Source organism: Aspergillus multicolor, assembly GCF_047715735.1.
Source record: "Aspergillus multicolor strain CBS 133.54 unplaced genomic scaffold BDW74scaffold_4, whole genome shotgun sequence".
Lineage (NCBI taxonomy): Eukaryota > Fungi > Ascomycota > Eurotiomycetes > Eurotiales > Aspergillaceae > Aspergillus > Aspergillus multicolor.
Window position 1 is genome coordinate 1,136,560 of NW_027395955.1, and position 26,937 is coordinate 1,163,496.

Sequence of the window (26,937 nt, forward strand, 5' to 3'; positions counted from 1 at the left end):
TCAGCCCCATCCTGGCAAAGGATCAAACGAACGACATCCTGATTGGCCGCAGCATACCTAATCCGTCGCTTATCGTGGACCCATGTCCATGCAAGCCATGCCATGTCATGTCATGCTATGTACCGTGTCCGCTGACTGCTGACTGCTCTGCACCAGCATGCTGCATGCCCGGGGCAGCGGCTAAGCCAAGGCCAGCAGGGCTGATCCTGTCGTTGACAGCCGGGTGGTCCTGGCTGGGCTCCGGATCGCGCTCGCTGCTCGCGAGTGCAATTTCTACTCCCAGTACTTGCATGATGCTATATCGGGCGCCCGGGGGTCCGGGCTGTGAGATATCTCCGACCTGGTTGGATGATGCGGCTCTGGACTGGATTCGATACCGTCTGCCGCGAGATTGGCACTGGGCAGGGACAGCCTGGAGTCGGTGAGTCTGGGTGCTGCTGGGATTGCATGTGCGGAGGAGTGGACCTCCACTCCCTCGCTACATTCTGCATGGGATTGCGGTGTCGAGGCCAGTCGGGGTGATGAGGCGTTTCACGTTGGTCGTGGTCGTGTGTCTCACCCGACCGGCTCTGACGGCGCGGGATGCTGAATGCTGGACTGGACGCCGGATGGTGCCGGGCACCTACCGCTAGAATGGACTGCAGTGGGCAGCCGCAGTGGTTTCTGGAAATGGAATATCTTGTCGAGGGCCGGGGCTAATCTTAGAGATACGGGCTCTGTGAGACGTTGGATGCTGCTGGAGGCTGAGGTATAAGGCTGCTCTGACCACCCCAAGACTTTGCAAGATCTGGTATATAATTTCTACATTCCAAGACTTGAGCTTTATTGTATTGACTTGCTTCGTGTCCACTCGCTACACGATGCTGCGTTCTTCCTTTCTTCTTTTAGTACTTGCACTTTGTGCCTCGGCCTCTTGGGTCTTTGAGCATGACTTTCAGGCTGAAGAACGCTCGTTACTCTTCGGGACTGATGTGTCACCATTAAGACGAAGGCAAGAAGAGGACGACACTGCCGTCTCCGTAGCTGGAGGTGGTGGTGGACGTCCCCGACCAACATCTACAAGGACCAGCACAAGCACAAGCACAACCTCAACCTCAACATCAACATCCCAACCCCCCTCAACCGGCACCCCCTGCGCGGGCAACACCCCCTCCACCCGCAACGAATGGTGCGAGCACAGCATCGACACAAACTGGGCCGAAATCACCCCCGACACCGGCGTAACACGCGAATACTGGCTCACTCTCGACGAAATGACCGCGTCCCCAGACGGGATCTCGCGCCCCGTCGTCGCCGTCAACGGGACAATCCCCGGTCCGACAATCGAAGCCGACTGGGGCGACGAACTCATAATCCACATCAAGAACAATCTGCACGAGACGCTGAACGGAAGCACAATCCACTGGCACGGACTCTGGCAGCGCGGGACAAACGAGCACGACGGCGTCGTGAGTATCACGCAGTGCCCGATCACGCCGGACCATGAGTATACGTACCGCTTCCGGGCGCAGCAGTACGGGACGACTTGGTACCATTCGCATATCAGTCTGCAGGCGTGGGATGGGATTATCGGGCCGATTGTGATTCATGGGCCGGCGACGGCGAACTATGATGTTGATGCGGGCACGATCTTCCTGAATGACTGGACGCATCGCACGATGGAGGAGCTGTTCTGGTATGCACAGACTGTGGGGCCGCCATTGCTGAATAACAGCTTGATTAATGGCAAGGGCGTTTATGGCAAGGGGGATGATGAGACGGGGGAAAGGTTTAGCATGAAGGTTGAGGAGGGGACCTCGTACCGTCTTCGTCTTATTAATGGGGCTATTGATACCGTCTACAAGTTCATGATTGATGAGCATGAGCTGGAGGTTATTGCAATGGATTTGGTCCCCGTCAAGCCGTTTAAGACGACGAGTGTTAGTCTTGCTATGGGTGAGTCCCGTCTCTTTTTCCCCTACCCCCTTCTATCTCTGTACAGTGGAACAGCGATTAACAAGGCATGCAGGCCAACGCTACGACGTAATCGTCAAAGCCACCAACCCCTCCAGCGCCTCGAACTTCTGGCTCCGCACCATCCCGCAACAATCCTGCAGCGACATCGAAGACCCGGGCAACATCGCCGGCATCTTCCACTACAGCGACACCCCCTCAACACCGAAAACGCAACCCTTCACCTTCGTCGACAGCTGCAACGACGAGGCCATGGCCTCCTTAGTCCCGCACGTCCCCATGGACGTCCAACCCCCCGATTACTACGACAACACCCTCGCAACAATCGGGTTCAATGAGAAGAACTATTTCCGGTGGTTGCTGAACTCCACGACAATGCAGGTCTACTGGGAAGATCCCACGCTCCTGCAGATCGTCAACGGCGAGGACACATTCGCCAACAGTTCCGCCGTAATCGAGCTCCCAAATGCGAATGAGTGGGTGTATCTCATCGTCAACACAACATTGCCAGTATCCCATCCAATCCATCTACACGGCCACGACTTCTTCATTCTGGCCCAGGGGACGAACCCGTGGGACGGGAAATTCCAGACCTCGAACCCGCCGCGCCGCGATACAGCGATCCTTCCGGGCAACGGGTACCTGATTATGGCGTGGGAGACGGATAACCCGGGCGCTTGGCTTATGCATTGCCATATTGGGTGGCATACGACGGAGGGGTTTGCGCTGCAGTTTGTGGAGCGGATTGATGAGATACGCGAGCAGGTTGATGGTGGGTTTGTGAAGGATGCGTGTCGGACTTGGGGCGGGTATGATGAGGAGTATGGGGTTGAGCAGCATGATTCGGGGGTCTAGCCCTGGATTATGGTGGGCAAAATAATTTTTAATGTTTGGCGTGCATATGGGTGGGAGGTTGCTTTGCATTTATGGGACATACCATGTTATGAATTATGATTTCGGATCGTACCATATTAATACCAATGTGTACATGACATGACATGATATGAGCAGATCTTCTCGGTGTCTCCAGTGCAATTGCCTCCGTCTTGTATTTTGAGGTTGAGTGCCTATGGTATGGCCACTGCAGAGCTTTGTACCTAGGTAGCACCTCTTTCAATCAGGGACTGGACTGGGGGTGCCTCCTTCACGAGTGCTTATACACCCTTAATTCTTCATACCAGAGTCAATATAGTTACAATGACCAGCGAAGCACGATATACTACATTCTGGGCTGGTTCGACATAAGGAAAGGGGAAAAAAAAAGGGATAAAGCTAAAGTCGGTGTTATAAGGATTGTGGTAGTGTACCAGTAGTGACCTTGGGCGGCTATAGGGCAAGAAAGCCGGAGTGGTCGGCAAGCTCCCAAAAAGCCAGCCCTAAAGTCACCCCGTACATGTCTTAGATACCCAAACAATGGTAACGACAGTAGAAGAATGAAGTCAACTCAAATCTCAAATCAATCTCCCCCATTCCATGGCAAACCTAGAATCCAGGAGCACCGGTAGGAACACCAGTAGGCTCACCACCCGGAGCCCCAGACTCGCCAGGCGCACCACCACCACCACCATTAACATTGTCATCGCCGTGACCAGAGACCGCCTCGCTGCCGCTGTCAGTCCAGACGAAGCTGTACGCCGGTGAGTACTCAGCCGAGAGGTCAACAGCCACAGTCACCCAACCCAGCAATCCATCTTCAAGGTCATCGCCAAGGTAGACGTAGTTGAAGACAGGGTCGGAGGTCGTTCCGCTGGTCTCATCGCTGAAGACACGGTCCTCCTCGTTGGTCGTGATAGTTACAGTGTTGGTGCTGTACGGCTCCGTCGCCTCAACGGCATAAATAAGATCCTGGTCCCAGAAGAGCTGGCCGATATGAGGCACCGAGCCACCAGTCAGCGTGTTGTTGGGGAGGAGAGTCGCGTTCAGATGAGCGATGATGTGGTGGTGCGTCGTGCGGCCGGAGTAGTGGCCAGGGAAGAGTGTCTTGAAGGTAACGACACCCTCCTCGTCTGTCTTGCCGACGCCACGTAGGAATGTCTTCTGCAGGATACTCTCATCGTCTTCGTTGCCGTTGTTGCCCTGCACGCCCGAGTACACTCCCGTCGAGTTGCAGCTCCAGGTGTCGGCGTAGAGGTCGACGATTGGCTGGCAGGTGCTGACATCGACGAACTGGTACTCGATAACGACGGGGACACCGGGTTCGTCTTCGAGGATGTCAGTGCGGACGAGCTCGCCGTTCACCCAGAAGGGGCCGGTTTCGCCTTCGGGGTTGAGGGTGCAGGTGCTGTCTGCGCTGAAGATCTCAGACTCATCGGTGGACAGAGTGTAAGACGCGTTGGACAGGTGCGAGGTTGCTAGCACGTCGGAGGTGTCGCGCGCAGTGAGGCGGTGCTTGCGGTAGGAGTTGGCGATCTGGGCGCGACGGGAGACGGCGCGTGCAGTGAGACCGGACTCTTCGAACGAACGAGCACAGGCGTCAAGGCTGCGGCGGAGGTGCGATTTGTAGTTGAGGAGCTCGCGGGTGGCTAGCTTCTCTTCATGGCCGGGGTGGGAGGCCACCAGGGCTGGGAGGAGAGAGAGCTGGAGGAGGTTCTTGAGATGCATCTTGCAGGAGAATGAGACCAAGACTGGGGATTCTTGAGGAAGAGAGAAGCTGCGTGCTCAAACTTCTCATTGTCGCGGTCCTGATGCCATATTTATAACTTTCCTCTCCGTCCGGCCGCGTTTCACGTATACCTTCGATTCGCAACTCAACGGAGTCAAACCAGCCCCCCGGACCCCATCCCGTCAACATTCGCAAGCCGATGAGAGTAAGGCAATGACCATTGAAAGCAATGTCCCTGCTGCCAACACCGGCCGTTGCTTCAAGTGCCTGACCGACAAGCCGCCAAGAGAAGCCAATACAGCGCAAGCTTGTCCACCGGGAGGATGCCCAGACTTTAAGCGTGCAGGAGACGTCAGATGATGACGAGTCCCGTGTTTCTGCAGCATGGCGGATCTGACTCCGTTCCTGATAGTCGTGAAGAGCGGTAGTGATCGTCGTGAAGTGCTGTCAGCCCTGGGGACAGACGGCCAGTAACGAGGCTTGCTTTAGTAAAGTGGCCCATGCATGGTAGGTCCTAGCTAGTCAATGGGATGGCGTTTGTCAGACAGTCCGTGTCAGAAGCGGTGATGCGCTCTGGCTAGTGCTGCTCCCACAATGAAAGTGGGTTGGGCTGGAGCTGGAGAATATCACCGACTGTTGCTTCTCGAGGGAAGGTACGCTCGTGGTTGAACAAAACAGGAAAGGGCTACCGAGGGGAGATGCTTATGTCCAGGTCGGCTTGCGACTTTGTATATACTTGGCCATGGTCTAAGAACAGAACAAGTCTTATGGTTAAGCTGCCCATGTCTGAGAGCAGCCCTCTTCCTCCCCACACCACCCACAATCCCCACACGGCCCTAGGGGAATTCCAAGTGGACCTACGCCGTGGAGAGTTTAGGTCATTCATGGAATACCCAGGCTTAATCTATGCTAAACAGGGTAGGATAGTGCTTGCTGAGGTGCACGGACTAGAACTTGAAGAATGAAGGCCGCGTACGCCGCAGGGGAGCTCTAGACTAGTCCAGACCTACACAGAGCGTTAAGCACTGCCGATCTGCACCTCGTAATCCAATCAATGCCAATTCAAAATAAGCTATATACTTGTGCCTGCGTCTTTTGGACCTGTCTAGGGCATGGTATACGTCAGCCCTGCCGGGGTCATTCAGCGAAACTACGATAGCACACTCGTTGTACTGACGGGAAGGCTCGGTGACCAGCGAGGCTCACCTGGGCAATGAGAATTTTGTATTTAGAGATCTGTATGGTAGCCTTGTAGAGAACGGGGGCATGATGCTAGAGAATTTCACGCTGGGCTCTCTGTTACGTCTGACATCGAATATAACCATGACATCGAATATAACCAAGCCGCTTGGCTTTACACTACTCAAAGGACAAATCGGCCTATTCCTAGGACGAGATAAAGACGACCTTAGTATCCGGAGAAACCCGTTATAAACCTGTCACAACGGCATCAGCCCGTGTCAAATGAAGATGACAGAATTACCTACACCCTCTGGCCTGCAGCGAGTAGAACGGAGTGCATAGACTAAAAGTCGTAGAGTACTCGAGTATCGGTTTGGAAGCACATTCTTGACAATATGCTCGAGAAAAAACGATATAAGTACAGGCATCCAGACGGGAACATGCAATATTCATCCAATTAGCCACCGTACCCCGGTCACCCTGTGCTAGAGCTGTCCGGCCATGGTCCGTATTTCCAGTTCTTTGAACCGTCCGCCTTCCCCAGAGTGGAATAGTTATGTCCGGATCTCGGGAAGCTGCGCAGGGTACCATAAATGGACTCATCCCGTTGATGTAGACGGTGGGGGTTAACATCGAGTCGGACGGATATAGATCATTCCCTGAATAGAGTGCCCAGACTCAAGATGAGAGGAAAAAGAGTCCTATTACTGACAACATTAAGATTTTTAAGGTATCCATCGAAGCGATAGTTAGTACGTAATGATTCTTCACGCACGTCTCAGAGACCTACCTAAAGTACCGGGGAATATCTACATATGTAGCCTAAGATGAGAGGCGAACTAAACCAAACTAAACGCCAAAATGAATTAAAGTAAAAAATACAGCCATCACTCAGTATACCGACCAATCAACAATAGAAACATCAAACGAACGAAGACGAATAGCAAATTTAACCCACCATCTACACCGTCTTCCTCATCTCCTTCCCCTTCCCATCCCCAATCTTCGCATTCCCCAGCACCCCGACAAGCCCCTCCTCCTCCTCCACCTCCCCCACCCCCCAAATCCTCGTCCCCTCTAGCCTCTCCGCCAGGAGTCCCGGACTCTCCGCCACACGCTCCCGTTTCAAAATCGCGCCCTCCCCCATCGCCGCCGGATCCCGCACCTGCAGCCGCCGCATCCGCGCCGCCAGATCCTCCTGCACCATCTCCTCCACCCACTCCAGCGTCGTCGATCCAGGCGCAGCACCGTAATAGGCGTCCATGGCCTTGTACCAGGCCTTGAACCACACGACCCAGAACGCGTGGTCCCAGCTTGTGCGCTTCTCGCCTGCGCACGTGAAGCACCGATCGTCTGTGACGGGGGAGTAGGGCTTCTTGCACACGGGGCAGAGGGTTATGTGGGCGGATTCGTAGCAGAGGCGGGTTGGGGGGCGCCGGCAGGTTGGGCAGTTTGGGGGGGTGAGTTTGGGGGTTTGGGGCGGCGGGTGCGTTTTCTTGGGGTTTTGGTTTGGGTTGGGGGTTAGGTGGGCATTTTTGTTGTTTCTGGTTTCGAAATGGAGGGTTGGTCGGTGGGATGTAGCTTGGTACCTAGGTATGGTGGGTAGACCTGGGAGACTGTTAGTTGCTGACTTTTGTAGGTGATTGCTGAGGAAGTGAAAGGCAGGTAGCGAGCGCAGTGCAGTGCAGTGCAGTTGTTAAAGCAACTTGGTCTGCGATGATATCACCTTGTTAGTATCAAGATATCCAGTGCTCGAGGGCTATTTATGTTGCCTGTACTGTTCACGATGCTTTGTTCTTTTCGGCGCTACACAAAGGGAGTCTGTCAAAGAGTTATCGGAATGTTCTCTGAAGGCCCTTGATGTGATTATCACAATGCGATATGAACAATGGGCCATTCAACCGTCTCCAGATTCTGGCCAGGGGCACAATCTAGAAACAATAGCAACCAGCGTCAGGAGTTCCGAAAGCGCCAAATTCTATAATGCCCTATGTAGGGGATTATCTATTCTTCTACCGAATGCCAGTCATCTAGTATATAGTTGAGACTATTCGCTACGAGAAGTTTCCGAAACGAAGAGTCCTCCGTTTTGGTGCCGAGATCTGGAGGACAGGGTCTATGGTGGTGAAAAACCTTGAGCTCGGAAAATTCTGCAGTGCCCTCTTCGCTGCACAACCGAGTTTCAAGGGTTGACCGTCGGCAGCAATATGCAATGATCATTGTAAGCCTCAGAAATGGATTTACTGCCGATGGATATCCTGGACGGAGTTTCGCACGAAAGCCCTGTTTTCGCGCTGTGACATCTCCTGCACCAGAACAAGTCTAAGAGTGCGTGGACACCTTAGTGCACAAAATAATAAGGTCTTGCATCTGGTGCGCAGATGTGAAGGAGTCATAAATCCAGATTCAAGAGAAAGGGAAGTTCAAGTTCCGAGTACTACTGGGATTCTAGCGGGCCGGGACGCTGAGGTAGGTGCTCTCAGCCGCCACATGGATTGAGTTTTCAGAGTCGTCATCCAGGTTACTCGACGGCTTCTCGAATGCGGACCAATAAAAGCCGTACCGATTAGAGTTGAATGAGTGATAGTGGATCAAGGACACTCATAAACCGGCGATTGTTGCATATATCTGGGTAAATTGCCAAGAGCTTCTCACCGATGCGGAGCGATTGAGGCTCTATTTCTGCAGCTTCTGCACCTGTGAGGCAGTCGACCATCCAAGGTCCGCCTCAATGCCGCGCAGGAGGTCCATAACAATCTGCCGCTCTTCAGGCCTCTCCAAACACTGCCCAACCGCATAAAGCAGGGTGATCATTTGCACTCGAGCGCCGCTCTGCGGTCTACCCAGCGCAATGCCGCAAATCTCCTTGCAGCGGTAGTCAACCTCTTTTGTCAACTCCCTATAGCCCTGTAGGCGGTCAAACGCGGTGCTAAGGCCAGCAATGTCGTCGGGTGGCCGATTGAGCGACAGCGCAAGACGACCAAAGTGGTACTGCTGCATCGCAGCGGCACAGGATGTGAGACTGTAGAAGATTTCTGGAAAGGGCATATGGCTGGTATCGCTTGGAGAGGGCTTCGGTCGCTCGATGCGCAAACAAGGACGGAATGTTTCGGGTATTCGCTCGACCCAGGATTGAAACTCGAATGAAAGCTTCAACCAGGTTGCGGTTGTGGGGTGGGAGTCGGGGGAGTGGGAACCGGATCGGCTGGAGGGTTCGGGAGATGGCCCGTCGACCCAGTGTTCAAGTTGCGTTTTTTTGGCCGCCGCAAGATAATTTGTTAGCTTGTTGAGGAGGCGTGTCAGCACGTGAGTGGCCATATCCTCCTGCGAGAAAGCCTGGATTCTCGGCACTTCAGGCGGCTCTAGATTACCTTGTTCGTCCAGGGAAAGACCCGCTGCTTGCCACAATGCAATGTCGTCGGGATCGAAATGAGTAGGCATTCGGTTATAGTATGAGGCCAGATAATCCATCCGTGCGAAATTCCAGAATACCGCCGTGACGCCGGGAGAAAAGTGGTGATCACTGTCTTTTCTACTCAACTCAAGCAACTGGCTGAACAGCTGTTTGACCCCAGTGAGGTGTCTGCGAAGGTTAGTCTGAGCCTAGACGTCGGTATGAACGGTACGTACGACTGCCAGCTTTCACCCGGTTCATCAAAAGTCTTGTAGAGCGTGAGGATAGTTGAGGTGGCTAGTAAATTCTCGGTCGTTTTCCACGTTCCATCACTGACGCGCGGACTATTGTCGCCACGTTTCAGTTGGAGATTTAGCCAGCGGTTAACAACAGAAATTGGCGGTTCCAGGACATCCGACGTAGAGACCGCTGCGTAGTCAGACATTGACTTGTTCATGTGCGAGACCGCGAGATAATAGTAGTTGGCAGCTTTCAGGGACCAATCGACCTGATGAGCATTGGGATAAGTCTCCATAGTCGCAGGGGATGTGAAAAGACCCCCTGTGACTACCGATTTCACGCCTTTCATCCGAGCAAGATGCTTAGTCGAGATAGCCGCGATTCCATACCGCAGTGACTGCTCGTCTATCGCTCGGATTGGCACGTAGCCTCCGAAGAATTTCCTAGAGTCCGATACATCGAACCTGGGGCAGGCATAAGTAGGATACGTGAGTCGAAGAACATTCAAGCATACCAGTTAGAGATGACCTCACAGTAGTGCCGCGTTAGAAAGGATATCTCGTGTTCCGTCCCGGTCATGAGCTCGGAGAAAATATCTTGAAACTCCTCCTGCTCACCACGTTGAGATGGAGTCCGAGATAAAGAGGGTCTAGTAGAGGATGAAGGCTGAGCCGGGTGCTCGTTAGGGTTGCTAGCGCCAGCGCCAGTGTTACCTACAGCTCCTTGGGAGGGACCGATGCGCGCACTTAAACCCTGCCATGATAGAGGCTCCGGCGCGGCACTGTACATCGACCGGCTGCCAACGAAGTTTGAGGCGTAAGATTGGATTGGTGGGAGGATGGGAGCACTATCCAATGCAAAACCACCGGGAGCAATTGCCGGTCGATGCTCGGGACCATACGAGGGAGGCACCTCGGAGAGAGATTGGCCTTGAATTTGTACACTATCGCCGTCTCTATGCTGGCGTTCAGATTGCTGATTATTTGCCGGCTATGAATCAGCTGATGGCGGCTTGGAGGGAGAGTGGAGCTTACACGTTGAGCTTTCCCGGCAGGTTTGGGGCCATTCTCCTGATATGGAGCATATCGTTTTCTTACCGACGCGCCCTGGTCGATGAATTTGCGCGTTTGCACAAAGCCCGGACATTCCACTCCGGCATCGGTACAGCGTTGGCAGTGCGGTCGAGTTTCATCACACTGCGCTAGCTATCAGCATCTGGTCGGAGATAACAGGATCGCACAAACCTTGAGGTGTCTCTTTTTGCAGCGCCCGCATGCCTTGTTGGACGGCACTCCGGGCATGATCTGAGCGGTCGACAGCAAATGGCACTGGGAACTTCAATCGATGGATGACATTGTTGTTGATGGAAACCAGGATGGAATGGCAGCTGGAGGATCGAGTGATCGACAACAGATCCGGAAGTTCGGCAGCGCCACCGGAGATAACTCGGAACCGGATCAACGCTGTTCCGGAGCCTTCCTTCCGTGGCCTTGGATCCTGATCTCATCAACACGACTATAGTCACCACCATGCTCAGCCAGAACTCAAAACTACGTCCTCGGGCTGGGACAGACACCAACACTGCTCCTGGGTATGCATTTAATTCCTCTAGTTTATCTTCTCGTTCCTCGGGACCTTCGATACGCTCAGGCGCCGGGTCCGATGTGCCCGAAGCGGGGAAACACCCGCTATATAAACAGTGGCTCGGTAGGTCCCCAATCAGCATCCCTTCCACCTAGAGCCGCAACTCATCACTTTCTAGACTCCGGAAAGCCCCATAATGTGATATGCTCTAAGTGCTATGGCCCTAACGATCTGCTTCTTTGCGAGAGCTGCTGTAGAGCCTACCACGAATTGTGTCTGCCGGCAGCGAATATGCCTACTACCGTGCGGTTTGGATTTCAATGTCCAGCGTGCATGGCTGGACGATGGGATTATGCTCCGTCTAAGCCTGGCTCACTAACATCCCCCGAAGCTTCCCGCATAGCCTCACCTTCTACGGTCAGTGGGATTGTCACTCCTGCCGGGAAGACGGCAAATACTGGCCACTTAACGCCGATAGCGCAGCTCCTGACTCACGGTCCGCCCTTTACTCCAGATCATGGTGTGCCGGTGGACGCCTTTGATCCTAGCATTTTATCCCGAGCGCGGGACTTCCTCCGTGCTAATGGCGACTTCCCAGAATCCCAAGAGTATTCTGTGGAATTATTGATCAAACTCGGCGGCATGATGTCGGAGTTGGACTTTCACCGCCGTCGTACCCAAGAGCTTCTATCTGAAAACGCGCATTTGCGACAAGACAATGCCAACATCAGAGCGTATTTGGACTCGAATCTGGTAACGGGAAAGCCCTCCGCGCCTGTCAGCGATCTCTCACATATCCCGCGTCCATCTTCTGATACTACTGGCAAATCATGGGATAGAATCGTGATGGATTTGATCTGAGCAACCAAGATCAAAACCCTGACTCGGACGTATTGTTTGTCTCCTCCCTCTCTCGCATCCTGCAGGATCTCAGTTGTCCTGCTAGAAGGCGTAGTACTACGCTTCTGGCCTCGGAAGTCGCTTCATCGCCTGGCCAATTCAGCAGGAAGCTCGCGTTTGCGCGCACTATGGATTGCTGCTGACAGCATGCCATACTATAACTAGAATGCTCAGATTGATTCCGACAGTTCAGTTGGACGTTTCAGACGGTGAGTAAATTGAAAAGCTTCGGTCGCCCGGTACCAGAGGCCGAGGGATTGGCGGGTTAAGCTTTCTGAAGTCGACCCCTGTCTGTCGGCCCAGTCCGCTTGTCAATACGCCTGACGATCCCCCTCACTTTCCTCCATTCAATGTAACCCTCCGGCCTCCGCTTTTCGGGCGATCTTGAACGCGGGGTTGTCGCTGCTCCTGTTTGTTATGGCCGCGGAATGTTCTTCCTGCCTCTCCCCGGAATTCCAACCCAACCACGGCTGCGACATCAATATTCTCTTCCTGTTTTTCAGTCCTGGGCTTACTACTACGACAATTATTGCAGCCGTCTGTGACCATGATATGGTCTTTGCGACGAAAGGCTCCAGCGATCTGGATCGTCGGTAGTTCGCTGTTGTGTATTCCATCAGCAAGCGGGCAAAAGCCAAGCGACTTCGATGTCTTGGACCTCATAAACCCCTTTATAGGCACCGCGAATGGAGGTAAGCTGAGCCTGCGAACAATCAAGCCGCTAACCAGTAGCTGACTTTTTTTTGCTAGGACATTCGTTTGCCGGGGCTACCCTGCCTTTCGGTACATCTCCGCACTAACACGGTTGATTTTCATTTCTAACACGAGTACAGGCATGGTGAAAGCTGTCGCTGACACAGAGGGGGAGAATCAAGGCGGTTTTGCCTATGACACTACGCACGTAACGGGATTTTCGCACATGCACGATTCGGGCACCGGAGGTGTAGGTTAAGTAATCCAGGTCTTATCGGATTCCTTATTGACAATGTGTTAGGCTTCGTCCATGGGAAACTTCCCTCTCTTCGTCCATCCCAGTTGTCCCGAAGATGACCTTGCAAAATGCGCCTGGACTTCCTCGGATAGAGCCGTCGCGTGGAATCGCGACTCGCCCAAAGCACGGCCTGGGTATTTCAGCATTAATCTGGAAAATGGCGTCCACGCTGAAATGACCGTGACAAATCACTCCGCTCTTTATCGCTTCGAATTTCCCGGTGCGACCGATGAAATCAATCCGGTGATTCTCCTCGACATCATTGACCTTCCGCAGTCCAGGAACAACGGGACGGCGTCTGTTGATCCCGAGACCGGGAGAATCACTGCCACCGGAAACTTTAACCCCAGCTTCGGCCAGGGCACATATACCATGCATGTTTGCGTTGACTTCCGAGGCGCGGACATCCGTGATGCCGGCGCATGGACAAATACGACTGCTGCGGTAGGGCAAACTACTATATCAGTGTCGACTAATTCCTCGTACTCGGCGAGCCAGTTCTCCGCCGGTACATTTGTGAGATTTGACTCCGTATTCTCGGACGATGTCATATCTGCGCGTGTCGGAGTGAGTTTTATCAGCGTTGACCAGGCTTGCTCCAATGCGGAGAAGGAGCAACCCGATTTTGACTTTGTTGGAACGATCGCTGCGGCCGAGGCTGCTTGGAGAAAGAAAATGGATGTCATTACTATCGATGCTGAGGGCGTGCCGACCGACCTTCAGAAGGTCTTTTGGAGCGGTGCCTACCGCGCTATGATCAGCCCACAGGACTATACTGGGGAGAACCCGTTGTGGGAAAGCGGCGAGCCGTACTATGATAGCTTTTACTGGTGAGTTCATTCCAGCTTTCTAGCTAGATATAAGCTAATAGGTGACAAATTCAGCATTTGGGACTCGTTCCGTGGTATCCATCAGCTCCTCACACTGATCGACCCCATCTCGCAATCACTCATGATCCGAAGCTTAGTTGACATCTATCGCCATGAAGGATATCTTCCCGACTGCCGAATGTCGCTTTGCAAGGGGTGGACCCAGGGTGGTTCGAATGCCGACGTGCTTATTGCAGAAGCTTACCTCAAGGGCGTGATCGATGTCGATTGGGATACAGCGTACGAGGCGATTGTCAAAGACGCAGAGATCGAACCGCTGAACTGGAACGTTGAAGGGCGAGGTGGCCTCACGAGTTGGAAGAACCTTGGGTATATTCCGAAGAATGACACCGATCCCGGCACTGAGGGGCTGCGGACGAGAAGTGTGTCGAGGACGGTCGAGTATGCATACAATGACTTTTGTATTGCGCTCATGGCGGACAAGCTCGGACATAAGGCGGATCGCGACAAATACATTGAACGATCTGGGAACTGGCTGAACCTTTGGAAAGAAGACCAATCGTCAGCTATCGACGGCGTCGACACAAGATTCACTGGGTTTCTTCAGCCGCGCCTGGGGGATGGGAGATGGGCGTACCAGGATCCCATTTTCTGCAGCCCATTGCTTAACTTCACGTCGTGCTACCTGAACGAGAATGGGCATGAGACGTATGAGGGCAGTTGTTGGCTTTATACCTTGTATGTACATTCCTCCCACATGTGTCCCACATTGAAGCTAACTGAGCCGCTTCAGCTTCGTACCACAGGACATGGCCGCACTCATCAAAACCCTCGGCGGCGCGGACTCCTTCGTCTCTCGCCTCTCTTTCCTCCACAGCTCAGGGATCCTTTACCTCGGCGACGAACAGGCCTTTCTGACAGTTTACCAGTTCCACTACGCCGGCCGCCCCGGGTCATCGGCAAAACAGGCGCACAGCTACATTCCATCGCAATTCAATACATCTGTCGCCGGCATCCCTGGTAACGACGACAGCGGCGCAATGGGGTCGTTCGCAGTGTTGGCGATGCTCGGTTTGTTCCCTGTGCATGGCCAAGACGTCTACCTGATTACACCGCCGTTCTTCAAGGAGGTTAGTATCAGGAATGAGGCCACAAGGAAGATTGCGACAGTCCGCAATAAGAATTTCGACGCCGCCTACGAAAATATCTACATCAAGAGTGTGAGGAGGGATGGGAAGGAATGGACGAAGAATTGGATCGGACATGACTTCTTCGCTGAGGGAGGTATCTTGGAGCTGGAACTAGGAAAGGAAGAGAGTGAATGGGGAACGAGGGTTGAGGATCTGCCGCCGAGCTTGTCGAAGTATGAGCTTTGACAACTTGACTTCGTGGACAGGGATCTGTCTCGATCCTGGAAGCGCATGACTTGGCCATGGTCTGACGTATGCGTTCTTGGCCGGAGAAAGTCCGGTGGGGTCTGCTCGCTGACAACCCCGAATGGAGAATGCGCATCCTCCAGGGTCAAATATAACGGGGACCCCGCACGAGCTCCAATCCACTCCATTCTAGTTCTTACGATTTTGTGTCTTCCGTAATCGTATAGACTCATAGACATAGACCCTGTCCCAACTCCTCAAAAATGGCATTCGCCCGCAGACTCGCGATTCTCCCCGGCGGCCTCGGTGTGACTCCATTCAACCCCTCACCCATCCCAACCCCCCTAAACTCACAGATCCAAACGGTTCTTCACTGACGTTATATGAAAAGGTGGCCTCGGCTCCTCAATCGGCCAAAAACTCCGCTCCGAAGGCGCAACGCTCGCAATCCTCCACGCCCCCTTCGAGTCCGCCCGGCGCGACGAACTCCTCGCATCAGGCTACAGCAACGACGACACCAACATCCACACCTACGAATGCGACATCACAGACCCATCCTCCGTGCGGAGTGCCTTCTCCTCCCTGGAAAAAGAACAGCTCGGCGCCGGCCTGTTCCCCAGCATCCTCATCAACACAGCAGGCTATGTCTCGCTCAGCGATCTACATCTCACCCCGCCCAGCGAAACAATCAAGCACCTGAACACGAATGTCCTCGGGCCCATGCTTTGCTCGCAGGCTTTTGCGAATCTGTACTTCGCCGCGTCAGATGCTGCCTCCGCCTCTGCTTCCCTTTCAGCAGAGAACAAGAATGAAAACGGCGTCCCGCCAGGACGAATCGTAACCCTCGCCTCGAAGGCCGCGCACGTCGCGCTCCACCGGCACGGCGCATACTGCGCCTCCAAGGCTGCGGTCCTCGGGCTGACGCGGTGCATGGCGAGTGAGTGGGGACCTAAGGGGATCACAGCGAATACGGTGTCGCCGACGGTGGCGTGGACGGATCTTGGGAGGAAGGCGTGGGGGGAGGAGCGTGTGAAGGAGGAACTCCTAAGGAGTATTCCGACCGGGAAGGCGGCGTTGCCTGAGGAGGTGGCGGATGCGGTTGTTTTCTTGTGTCGGGTGAGTTGGTTTGGTCTCGGTCTTGTTCTTGGTCTTGGGTGATCTGATTGATGACACGGAGCGGTGGTCGCTGACTGTTTCGTGCAATTTAGGACTCGAGTGGGATGATTAATGGCGCGGATATTCGGGTTGATGGGGGGTATACGATCCGGTGATCTCGGTCTTTGCTTTGGGTTACATGGTACTGCGAAATGGGGGTGTACGCGAACTCAGCTACTCCAGCTTTACCGTATGAGTGTGAACTTTGCGATGATCCGAGGTGGTTGGGTGGGCGCGCTATGCGGGCGGTTGAGTGTTCAGATATCCATACTAGGCCGAAATTGACGTTCAATGTCACCAATTCTTAGGCGCCCCATCTAAAACCCCATGGTAACATACATCCATGGATCAAATTCTGCGTTACATTGTCATGCCATGGACCCCCAGCTCGTTGCGCGTGCCATCTTTCGACGCTCAGCAGCTGGAGGACGAGTGCTGGGATTGATACTGGTAGGTGGACTGATAAGACGGCTGGTAGGCAGGGTGGTAGGAAAGGTAGTAGACAGACCCGGCGGGAAACTAATCGGAAGCCCCGCGTCCTTCTCAGAACGAGACATGCGCTTAGGCAGGGATGGCCAGGATGGCAGGAACGACCGCAGCGTCTGCTTCCAGGCATTGTGGGTGTTCACAGCGCCCTTCCTCTGCCATAGAGTCCAGCCCAGCAAGACGAGCAGAGTCAGCGGGATCGAGACGACCCAGAAGATCCAGAAGTCCTTTGAGACTTCGATGGAGGCGTTGTCCGGGGCTGTGTTGAAGAATTGGCTGCCGAAGATTGTCTGCTCTTGTTAGTATATACTTGTGCAGGGTCTTGGTGGGTTGGTAGATGGAAAAAGCTGGATGGATGGAGGCCGGACTCACGGAAACGGTGGTGATGGGCAAGAAGACCAGAGTCACAAACGCGATCGTGGCCATGGTGCTGCTGTCGGCTTGCAGGAACTCGTTTCCTTCTTGGGTCACGAGATGAAATGACTATATTGCAGTTGACCTTAGTTCTTGGCCACCTCTCTGGATATGTCTTCATGCAAGGAAGGGGGCGAATGGGAAACGTACCAGCGCAATAACATTCTGCATGCGCCTATCCAAGCTCCTCAGTCTAAGCCTGACAGTCTGGAACTCCGCCTCAACTTGCGCCAGTGTTCTGTTCGTCGCATTCCATGCGTTCAACTGCTCTTTTGTTTCTCGAATTGATATATCCGCGTGGTTGTCTCGCAGGTTCTTGACCGTCTCCAAGGCGGCGTCTGAGCTCTCTTGCAGATAGATGATATGTTTCGAGATATTGTGGAGGCCTGTGAAGGATTCTCTGTCCAGATGCATGCCCAGTGCTTTCTGTCCTATATCAGTACCTTTCTTAGGACTTCTCGGTAAGGCATGACTTGTGATAAGGCGGACATACATGCTCGACGACCCCAAAAACCCTCGACAACTCCCACACCGTGTCATCCATCTGCGCAGAAAGCTGATGCAGAATCACCACGAACAAAGAAATGGGGTCATGCGCAACCCCTTCTCTAACGGCCTCACACGAAAGCCGTTCCAGGCGATCTATAAGCATCTCAGCCCCAAACGTAATCAGCGTCACATCCTCCCCCGTTTTCTCCTTCCGCGGCCACCGTAGAAAGAACCCAGCCCTAGTCCATGAGTAATCGCTCTGTCTACTCTGCTGGCCTGGCCTGGGACTAGGGTCTTCGATAATGGGGTCCAAGCCCGGAATATCCGCGACCGTGATGTTCTTGCAGAGGTAGTCGAACCAGCAGCCTGCGCTCACTTCATTAGCTCCCTCCATCTTTTCGCGCGAAGACTATAGGGAGGCAAGTACACATATACCCATCGTCCGTCTCCTGCGCCCCAAACGAGTGCGTGACGGCTCGGATTCCGCCCTCCAGGAACGCGGTCGGGATCTTGTAGTGCTCGATGAGTAGCGGGAGGCCTTGCAGCGACCAGTCTGCCTCTAGGAATCTGGCAACCCATTGTCAGTGATGTATTGCCTTTGGGGTGTGATAGCACGTACATTGCTCGCAGGAGAGGCTTCTCGTCGGCGATTTTCACGATCGGCAGGATGGATTCGCGGGGGTTGTTGACGCCGCGCGCATCGATCCAGTCTAGAACGCGGAGGCGCGCGTTCGATACGGCTGGATCTGTTGCGTCGAGAAAGTAGGGGTCTAGTAAGGTTGGATCTTGAAAGACTTGGTCCATTGCTATGGCCGTGATGGGAAAATAATGAAGTTGGCCCCTGGAATGGCGGGGTTGGCAGGGATCTGTGAGGCTGAGGCTGCGGCTGGGCAAACGACGAGGCTGCGCGAGGATACGAGCCCCCCACCTTTTGCAATGGTTATATCATCTTTCTTGGCCTCAAATGCCAACTTGAAGTGCAAAATACGAAAAAGCATCGAACTGGCTTCAGCTTAGCCCTAAAGCGCCTGGTATCGTTGTTCCTTAACGGTCCCAATACCGCCCGAAGTCCAGTCTTCCCGTCTTCATCCCGTCCGAAATCCAGCATCACAGCATCGTAGATGGTCAAAGTAGGCTTGAAAAATAGAGTAGAATGTTAGCGGTCTATCAGCAAATCGAGAACTCGAGGCTGTCTGGAGAGTTTCTTAGGATACTGCGATTCTAGGCGCTTGCTTCAGTTAAATGACAAGATATATATCTCGACCAACCTGACAGGAAACACGGTACCTACCGTGACAATGCCGGCCACAGCTTTCCGATTGTTATCAAGACCAGAGACTAATGAACATAGATACCAGAGCGATATAGGTATCCCGGTGCCCTCCGTCCCTGCCCTGAATAGCCCTAACAGCATCACTCCCATCGGAACTATCCGATACCATAATCACGTGTTTCGGGCCATCGGGAGTGCTCCGACAGTGACAAAGTCCGATCATCGGCATTTCCATCTTGTCCTTCCATCCATCAATTCCCCATCATCCTTCATCACAATGTTCCTCCGACCAGTTCCAAGACTACCAAATCCAATAATACAGCTTACCCGCTTATCCTCAACCCTCACCCACGGTCAATCCTCCCTCCCAGCAGCCTACTACCGCGGCGGCACATCCCGCGCCGTCTTCTTCAACCAAGATGACCTCCCCAGCAACAGAACAGACTGGGCCCCCATCTTCCGCGGTGTAATCGGCAGTCCAGATCCATATGGTCGGCAACTCGACGGACTCGGCGGCGGGATCTCAAGCCTGTCAAAGGTGTGCGTCGTCGGCAAATCCACACATCCCGACGCAGACGTCGACTATACCTTCGCAGCGCTGGGCATCAAAAACACGGACGTCGACTACTCAAGTAACTGCGGGAATATGGTGAGTGCGGTGGGACCGTACGCCGTTGATAGCGGTCTTTTTGCTCCGCAAGATGCGGACTCCGCGCTCGTGCGCATCCATAATACGAATACTGGCAAGATCATCCATGCGTCGTTCCCTGTTGTCGACGGCGAGGCTGCGGCGACGGGGGAGCTCGCAATCGATGGTGTCGCGGGGACTGCAGCGGCTATCAAGCTGGATTTTGTGAACCCCGCCGGCTCGCGGACGGGGAAGTTGCTTCCGACGGATACTGTCAAGGATGTTTTTGATGGCGTTGAGGCTACGTGCATAGACGTCGCGAATCCTTGTGTCTTTGTCAAAGCTGATGACCTTGGTGTACCGGGGGCCCTGATGCCCGACGAGATTGCGGCGACGCCTGGTCTTTTGGATCGGCTGGACTCGATACGGAGGCAGGCTGGGGCGAGGATGGGGCTTGCGGAGTCGCCGGAGGGTGTTCCCGGGAGTGTGCCGAAGATTGGGATTGTCTCGGCGCCGGAAGGGGGGACTGGTGTTGATCTTGTTGTTCGTGCGCTCTCTGTTGGCCAGCCGCATAAGGCGGTTCCGATTACGGTTGCGCTGGCATTGGCGACGGCGGCGAGGTTGGAGGGGAGTACGGTTGCGGAGGTGACGAGTACGAAGCCTGTAGATCCATCGGGGATCACGATCGGGCATGCGAGTGGGAGTATTCTTGTTGGGGCGACGTTCGGAGAGGATGGCGGGTTGGACTTTGCGACAGTGTTTCGGACGGCGAGAAGGTTGTTTGAGGGGAGGATCTTTTGGAAGTAGTCTGGCTGTACATGTACGAATAGGTACCACGATCTTCTACCGGGAACCAATCCCGGACAAGACTCGGATTGTTGTTGTAAGAGTGGTCGGGGATATATTCCGCAAACCTACACAGCAAAGAGAAATCCTGAAAATTTCCTTCTCGTTCCTCTCTTCGGCATCATCATCCTTCACCCATATACCTACCCATCTACCAACATCATCATCATGGACACAATCAAGCGCCTCTCCAAATCCATAGCCACCCGTCTCACCCGATCCCCCACCGGCCTTACCGAAGAAGAACACAAGACCGTCCGCCTCGCAGCCGAATATACCTAGCGCGGCGCTTCAAAGCTCTCAAAAATGAGCCCTGCGACATCTTCACCGACAGCGGTCTAGCCGAGCTCGGAATCAGTGTGATACCCCTCGATCTCAACGCCGTCAAGCGAGACCCATCAATCGAACACGGACCCTACTTCAAGCCGTGGAGTCTGGACTATCTCAACAAGCACCCCATTGACATGACGGACTCCCACAACAGTCGAAATTATGAGAGTGCCCAGCGGGCTCTTCGGCAGATTGATGAAGGACCCGAAGGCGAAGGCCACCGCGAAGCAGATACGCTATGCAGCGAGCTCGCCCAGGAGTTCTACTTCCAGCGCGAGGGGCTCCTGAACGACCTGCGGGGCTGGGGCACCAGTGACGCCGTTGATAGAGTCTGGGGGTGGTTTGATTGGTGCGCTGCCTTATTCTTTCTCCTCCTCTTGCTCTTACTCCTCCCTGCTGCTGCGGCTGCTGACTCCCGCTATAACAGTGACCAGGACAACCACTTCCTGCTCGAGCGGTTCGAAGTCAACGGAAGCCTCGCGGAGGCCGCGAACCCGCTGATCCCGGACTTTACGGAGATCGTGGGGTGCTATAGGTCCTATATCGCGGGGACAATAGACGAAATGCGGCCGCATGTGCTTTTCGTGATGGCGCATCGGATTGACGGTTCGCCAGACGAATATGAGGATCAGGATGAAGAGCAAGATGACGGATTTATGCTCCTGCGCACGGAGGTCCTGAATCTCATTGGCGTTATGATAACGCGGTTGAAGACGCGGCGGTTGAGGGGGTATAATGTGGTGCCGGTACGTACATACTGTACTCAAGCTAATAGTAAGGTGGTGGGTTGAGTTGCTTGTGGTCGTTGAAGCTGACTTGGTAACCTTGATTACTTCCGTTGTAGATCCAGGCGATATCCATCTTCGAGGACTGGAGGGCCCGTATTCTGCAGGCGTATATGAAGGATGATGGATGTGGGGGTGGCGAGCTTGTTATAGCCATGAGTAAGGTCTATGATTTTAGAACACAGGAGCGCTGCGATGAGAACTTTCCGATCTTTCTGTGCCATATGGCCAGTGAGCCGGTTGGGGATACGAAGGGGCTGAGGTACGGTCTCCCGACTGAGGAAAAGGGCGAGGATGGGAAAGAGAATGGAGGGGAGGAGGAAAGGAGCTTGAAAGGACGGGCTTGGTGGAAGTTGTTAAGGTGCTGATCTAGGCCACATGGCATGTCGGCATGGTATTCCATGCCTAGTAGGGCTTGGTTACCTTAGTGCTGATGGTAGGTACCTAAGTTAACAGTGAGTGCCGGTCTGCTTAGCTACTGAAAGCTACTGACGACAACGCGCGAAGCTCAAGTCTACTATAATTCACGAGTAAAAGAGTTAGTCAAGTAAAGCCGTCCTGTCCTATGTAATCATCCTGGTGGCCTACAATATCAAGACCGTGGGTCTGTCCAACCTTGGAATGCGCTACCATAGAGCATGGCTTGAGAGATGTTAAAAACTGATATCACCACTGGATCAACCTTGTTGGCCCAGCAACCGCGTAGACAACTTAGAACATCTGCAGTAGGTAACATGAGTATGCATGTTTATTTTAAAGTAGGGTTGCGCGAGAAACTATGTATTCTTTGAAGCCCAGGTGATACTGGTCGGATCTATCCGAGGGCATCGGACATAGTCCCAAGGTCCATCGGCACATCCGTCGGCGTACCGTGGGCAGTAGGACATAGGCTTCTGTTAGGCCAGACAAGTAAATAGCGAACTACCAGCTAATAGTGCTTTTCTATCATGGTTATGGGTATTTTAGAAGTTAGCCTTTATTGTGGGAAACATCCTTCTGGGTGGGTATATAGATGGTAAACCCGGCAACTGGGTTAAGGGGTGTGCAAAATGTCTGTAACACCTCATGAGGGATGTACCCTACTTGAAGCTCGCAAAGGTCTATCGAGTACCATATCCAATCCTAAAGATAATGCGAGGGATGTGTGACTTTGCGAAATCAAGGGAATACAATCATCCCGCTGCCTGTTGAGGTCGGGATCTTCTTCGAGGGCGAGCAGTAGGTAGGTACCTATAGGCACATGCACCAATTTTAGTTAAGGAGGTCTGGATGGATTCATCCAAGGCTCTCGAAACATGTGTCTCAAAAGACTTTCACCATACCAAGATATCATTACATAGGTGTCATCGGTTTCACGAAGCCATCCGAATTCAAGCCACAATTAGAAACATAGCTCAGTGGCTATAGCACCCTGAGCCCTTTTGCACGTGAAATACGCCCCTTACGCATCTAGAAGGGTCCAACGCCGTCATACCGCGGTTGACCCAGAGGATCCAGCGGGGATCTTCTCCTAACCCCGGACTGTGACCCCCTCCGCATCTCACCATGACGCGACCGTGCAACGCATCATCGATGGCAACGACCATATCCTATAATCGAGCACCATCGACTCAGAATAATAAACACTGCTATCATCCAGACGTAATCTTCGTAGGCAGCTCGGCCTTCCATGTAATCGGACCAGAACATCGACGATCGACCAATCAGAATCCGCCCTTCCCGATCACCCCGTATACACCATCGTGAGGGCACGATGACGACCATGACGGCGAATAAGGTATATAAGAGCATTCGTTAATGGTAAGATTTTCAAATCACGGAGTCAGACATCTCTCAAACTATCAAACAAACTACTCTAGTCAATAAATTCAAACCCTTTCAATCACCAAACCCACATCCACCACCAAAATGCAAAACCAGCACGGCCAGGGTATCTCCCACGCCACCGGCGGCTCCAAGGTTCCCCAGGGTGCCCAGGAGCGAGTTCCCCAGGGTCTCGAGGAGTCTCTGCCCAACAAGGTACGCCGCATACACACAACTTATTCCTCTCCCAAGAACTTACTGACATGCTTCTAGGTCCACGACACCGGCTCCGGCACTGGTCGCCAGACCCACGCCCTGAACGACGGCGAGGACTCGATTGTCCCCAAGGGTCTGCAAAAGGCTGTCCCCGAGAAGCTTGAGCGTGCCCTCCCGAACAAGATCCACAACACTGGTGATGAATAGATGATGGACCTGTCGATATCGATGAAATGCTCTCGATGATTATGAAGCCTTATTTTTTTTATGATTGAGATTCGGACGTTCTTTATGATGTACTGTATATTAGTGGATTGTGATTATGATTTTTGATTGCTTTGTCTCATCCCCTATTCTTCTCCCGACTACTAGAGTTCACTTCGTACACCTCTTGCGCAAGGAATTACAGTGAATCCCACGATAGGACAGGCTTTATGACCTGTAGCATGTAACCATTAGTATGATGCTTCAGCGAGCGTCCCGGGTCTTGATGAGAACACTTACCTTGCCTGCCTTGAGATCCTCCAGTGCCCGATTCATCTCCGTGGCGGGATAGATCTTGACAATCCTGTCAATGGGAAATTTTCCTTCCTTGTACCACTGCACAAGCAGTGGAACGATCTAGTGTACAATCATTGTTAGCATGTCATATGTGCAGCATCTCAAATCATGTCAAGCCATACCTGCTGCGGATCCGACCACGCCTCAATCACCCCAATGATCTTCTTACACCCGGTCAGGATATCCAACGCATTAACCTTGAGCTCTGTATCCGGCGGCATTGCTCCAATAAGCGTGAAGGTGCCCCCGATCCCCAAGGCACCCAACGCCGCCTGCAGCACCTTGCCCACACCCGTCGTATCAATAATGAAATCCGCGCCAGACGGAAGATACCGTCGAACCGCAGCTGCAAGATCCGCATCCTCGTCCTTTAGTGTATTAACCACATGCGCCGCACCAAGCTCCATCGCAAGCTCAAGCTTCTCATCCACAATATCAACCGCCACAATATTCGTCACACCCAACGCCCTCGCCCCCAAGAGCGCCGCAATCCCCACAGCCCCCATCCCCAAAATCACCATGCTCGACTCGATTCTCGGTTTCAGCACATTGACCACCGTCCCCGCCCCAGTAAGATACCCGCACCCCATAGGCGCCAGGGGTCCAAGCTCCGCATCTTCAATGGGCAAATCACACTTAACAACACTACGCTCCGACACAACGGCCATCTTACTGAAAGACGACTGCCCAAAGAACTGCCCGTGCACGGGCGTCCCATCTGTCAGGGAAATTGGCGACGGCTTCGAAGCGTCTAATCGCGCCCTCAGGAAACTGAGTTCCTGGCTCTGCACGCATGCGCCGCCCTGCCCCGCCAGACACGGGGCGCACGCCGTGCAGGTGCGGAAGCTCAGGAAGACTTGGTCGCCCGGGGCGAGGGATTTGTTGGCCATGTTTGAGCCCAGGGCGCGGATTGTCCCGCAGCCTTCGTGGCCGAGGACGGCGGGGAAACTGCCTACGGGCATGAGGCCGGCTTGGACGACGAGGTCCTGATGGGTATTGGTGTTAAGGGAACTGAATAAGAAGACTTTTTGGAGGGGGGAGGATAGGAGGCCGTACGGTGTGGCAGAGCCCGGTGTATTTCATTTCGACAAGGATCTCGTCTGGTTCGAGGTTGTCGAGGACGACGTCTTTCAGGATGAACGGGCCGCCCTTTTCTTCCACAACGTAGGCTTTTGTTGTTATGCTCATTGTGTTATCTTGCTTTGGTGATGGGGGACAGTTCGGCTGGTCTTAGTTGGTATGGTATCGGGTTGCTTGGTATATTGATGGTAGGTAGATAACCCAAGAAGCTCGAGCCGCAGGTACCAGGAGTTCGGGGGAAAGCGGTTCAGAATCTTCAGCGGGGAAGAGAGCTCGGCTGTTCTTGCAGATCCTCCTTTATTTCCATTTCCTCCCCGATCGGCGATCTCACCGACGAACTATTCCCGGTATCGGGACCCACTGCTCGGAGAGGGCCCGTACCTTGATTCTGGAGGGTATACATGTCTGCTCTATATTCCATAGTTGAGTACAAATACTACGAGGGTTGCGAAAAACATCCCCCATTTACCAAAGGGCTGACAGTATCACTATCATCTAATCTACGTTAAAGTAGTTTCCAATCCCCAACGTTATTATATTCAAGTTTTCTATATAGAATGCAGTTCAAAACCGCTTCGCAATTTGCCCCGACCTCAACGCGAATTTCCGCTTCAACATTGGCAGTCTGACCGAGGGCTTGATCTCCCAGGAGCTCGTGGAACCCAGGTTGAAAGGATTCGTCGCGGGAGGGTCAATCTGCATTGCATCATCATCACTCACCTTTGCAATCGCAGCTGATTCTCGTCCCTGTGTTTGTGCCTGTGTCTGTACGCCTGTAAACTGGAACCCCGGAAACAAACTTACACTTACGCCCGCGGTGCCAATGTCCATCTGGTCCGCTGTGCCTGTGCTGAACGAGTCTTGCAGTTTCTGCAGGTTGGCGAAGGTTATGGGGAGCTTTAACGCTGTGCTTCCCACCATGGGGTTTTCTTCCGCTGTGCAGGTGTCGCCCATGATCACGTCATTTTCGGGATCCCCAGCTTTCGATGCCTGGAAGAAAAATGGGGTGGTTGGGTTCCACGCGGGCTGCGCACAGCCATCCACATCAGTTCCTGATCCGGAGTTGGAGTTCGTGCCAGGCGTGAGGTGGCCGAACTTGGGGTGGTGGATGGTTGTGGGAGTCTTGCAGACGGGACAGGTGGTGGCAGATTCTGTTGAAATGTAGGGTGCGGTGAAGTTGAAGTCGAACGAGCTACTGTTCCAGAGCATATTGTTGGTCGCCATGATGGATTTGCTTTGCTATGATTTGTTGACGTTTCTGTTGCTATTCGTAAAGTCCGTGACGAATCTGTTGCAGTTGGTGAAGGGGTATGGTAAGGGGTCGAGTTGTTTGGCATCGATGGGGCTTATTATAGCCCAGTTTCGCGCTTCAAGGGTCTTCGATGTCAGATGTCTTTGATGGAGGGTCTTTGTAGGTTGCTTGGGATGTTGGCCTCATGATGACTTCGGCCTGAATGGGTTCCACCTCGAGATCTATACAGAGTTCTTTTATGCCCAACAAAGACCTCACTTTGCTCGCATTTATCACCATCTTAGCTCAATAAATCTTGCCTGTTCTCGCTTCTTCCATTGTTGTCCTTGGTGTGATCATCTTGTTCTTTGTCGCTTGCATTCATCTTTCGTGCTTTTTTCTTTGCTACCATACCTTCTCTCTTCCTGCTCAGTGCTTTTCTGCCTGGGCTTGTTCCTTTCTGCCTTGTTGTCTGGTACCTGTTCCTTTACTGCGGTATTCTTTGTTACTTTAGGCCCTCTTGCAATGATGGTTCTTCCTGCCTTCTTCCTTGCGTGTGCTGCTCCTCTCTTCCCGGATTCATTCTTT

General features: G+C 53.4%; 12 protein-coding genes across 12 annotated transcripts; 7 read left to right on the forward strand and 5 right to left on the reverse strand.

Moving 5' to 3' along the window:
• Positions 1–860: 860 nt before the first annotated feature.
• BDW74DRAFT_166169 (uncharacterized protein) lies at positions 861–2,808 on the forward strand (the record flags this gene model as incomplete). The annotated part of the gene is made up of 2 exons (XM_073726516.1): positions 861–1,935; positions 2,009–2,808. The coding sequence occupies 2 exons, from the start codon at positions 861–863 to the stop codon at positions 2,806–2,808; spliced, it is 1,875 nt and encodes a 624-aa protein (XP_073587247.1).
• Positions 2,809–3,435: 627 nt separating this feature from the next.
• BDW74DRAFT_188492 (intradiol ring-cleavage dioxygenase) lies at positions 3,436–4,554 on the reverse strand (the record flags this gene model as incomplete). Its single annotated transcript, XM_073731731.1, has 1 exon — positions 3,436–4,554. The coding sequence occupies one exon, from the start codon at positions 4,552–4,554 to the stop codon at positions 3,436–3,438; it is 1,119 nt and encodes a 372-aa protein (XP_073587248.1).
• Positions 4,555–8,185: 3,631 nt separating this feature from the next.
• Positions 8,186–10,732, reverse strand: BDW74DRAFT_101504 (Zn(II)2Cys6 transcription factor domain-containing protein). The gene is made up of 5 exons (XM_073721501.1): positions 10,616–10,732; positions 10,406–10,567; positions 9,886–10,346; positions 9,368–9,835; positions 8,186–9,320 (listed from the first exon to the last, which is right to left on the reverse strand). Exons 1-5 carry the CDS (start codon positions 10,670–10,672, stop codon positions 8,414–8,416), a joined length of 2,055 nt encoding a protein of 684 aa, XP_073587249.1. The 5' UTR covers positions 10,673–10,732; the 3' UTR covers positions 8,186–8,413.
• A 189-nt stretch (positions 10,733–10,921) lies between these two features.
• On the forward strand, positions 10,922–12,139 carry BDW74DRAFT_147575 (PHD finger protein). The gene is made up of 2 exons (XM_073723568.1): positions 10,922–11,078; positions 11,134–12,139. The coding sequence occupies exon 2, from the start codon at positions 11,247–11,249 to the stop codon at positions 11,814–11,816; it is 570 nt and encodes a 189-aa protein (XP_073587250.1). The 5' UTR covers positions 10,922–11,078; positions 11,134–11,246; the 3' UTR covers positions 11,817–12,139.
• Positions 12,116–15,184, forward strand: BDW74DRAFT_101519 (glycoside hydrolase family 92 protein). Its single transcript, XM_073721502.1, has 6 exons — positions 12,116–12,547; positions 12,606–12,638; positions 12,689–12,798; positions 12,850–13,676; positions 13,731–14,414; positions 14,470–15,184. Exons 1-6 carry the CDS (start codon positions 12,403–12,405, stop codon positions 15,050–15,052), a joined length of 2,382 nt encoding a protein of 793 aa, XP_073587251.1. The 5' UTR covers positions 12,116–12,402; the 3' UTR covers positions 15,053–15,184.
• On the forward strand, positions 15,185–16,429 carry BDW74DRAFT_101530 (putative short-chain dehydrogenase/reductase). The gene is made up of 3 exons (XM_073721503.1): positions 15,185–15,358; positions 15,444–16,168; positions 16,261–16,429. The coding sequence occupies exons 1-3, from the start codon at positions 15,316–15,318 to the stop codon at positions 16,321–16,323; spliced, it is 831 nt and encodes a 276-aa protein (XP_073587252.1). The 5' UTR covers positions 15,185–15,315; the 3' UTR covers positions 16,324–16,429.
• Positions 16,430–16,575: 146 nt separating this feature from the next.
• Positions 16,576–18,400, reverse strand: BDW74DRAFT_175210 (uncharacterized protein; the record flags this gene model as incomplete). The annotated part of the gene is made up of 6 exons (XM_073728256.1): positions 16,576–16,983; positions 17,066–17,176; positions 17,258–17,533; positions 17,601–17,962; positions 18,024–18,163; positions 18,216–18,400. 6 exons carry the CDS (start codon positions 18,398–18,400, stop codon positions 16,576–16,578), a joined length of 1,482 nt encoding a protein of 493 aa, XP_073587253.1.
• Positions 18,401–19,146: 746 nt separating this feature from the next.
• BDW74DRAFT_188493 (DUF453 domain protein) lies at positions 19,147–20,304 on the forward strand (the record flags this gene model as incomplete). Its single annotated transcript, XM_073731732.1, has 1 exon — positions 19,147–20,304. The coding sequence occupies one exon, from the start codon at positions 19,147–19,149 to the stop codon at positions 20,302–20,304; it is 1,158 nt and encodes a 385-aa protein (XP_073587254.1).
• Positions 20,305–20,511: 207 nt separating this feature from the next.
• On the forward strand, positions 20,512–21,826 carry BDW74DRAFT_175212 (uncharacterized protein; the record flags this gene model as incomplete). Its single annotated transcript, XM_073728257.1, has 3 exons — positions 20,512–20,598; positions 20,655–21,419; positions 21,518–21,826. 3 exons carry the CDS (start codon positions 20,512–20,514, stop codon positions 21,824–21,826), a joined length of 1,161 nt encoding a protein of 386 aa, XP_073587255.1.
• Positions 21,827–23,290: 1,464 nt separating this feature from the next.
• Positions 23,291–23,841, forward strand: BDW74DRAFT_147585 (uncharacterized protein). Its single transcript, XM_073723569.1, has 2 exons — positions 23,291–23,477; positions 23,535–23,841. The coding sequence occupies exons 1-2, from the start codon at positions 23,367–23,369 to the stop codon at positions 23,682–23,684; spliced, it is 261 nt and encodes an 86-aa protein (XP_073587256.1). The 5' UTR covers positions 23,291–23,366; the 3' UTR covers positions 23,685–23,841.
• A 39-nt stretch (positions 23,842–23,880) lies between these two features.
• Positions 23,881–25,226, reverse strand: BDW74DRAFT_175214 (NAD(P)-dependent alcohol dehydrogenase; the record flags this gene model as incomplete). Its single annotated transcript, XM_073728258.1, has 4 exons — positions 23,881–23,916; positions 23,982–24,098; positions 24,161–25,024; positions 25,095–25,226. 4 exons carry the CDS (start codon positions 25,224–25,226, stop codon positions 23,881–23,883), a joined length of 1,149 nt encoding a protein of 382 aa, XP_073587257.1.
• Positions 25,227–25,682: 456 nt separating this feature from the next.
• Positions 25,683–26,342, reverse strand: BDW74DRAFT_175215 (uncharacterized protein; the record flags this gene model as incomplete). The annotated part of the gene is made up of 1 exon (XM_073728259.1): positions 25,683–26,342. The coding sequence occupies one exon, from the start codon at positions 26,340–26,342 to the stop codon at positions 25,683–25,685; it is 660 nt and encodes a 219-aa protein (XP_073587258.1).
• Positions 26,343–26,937: the final 595 nt, after the last annotated feature.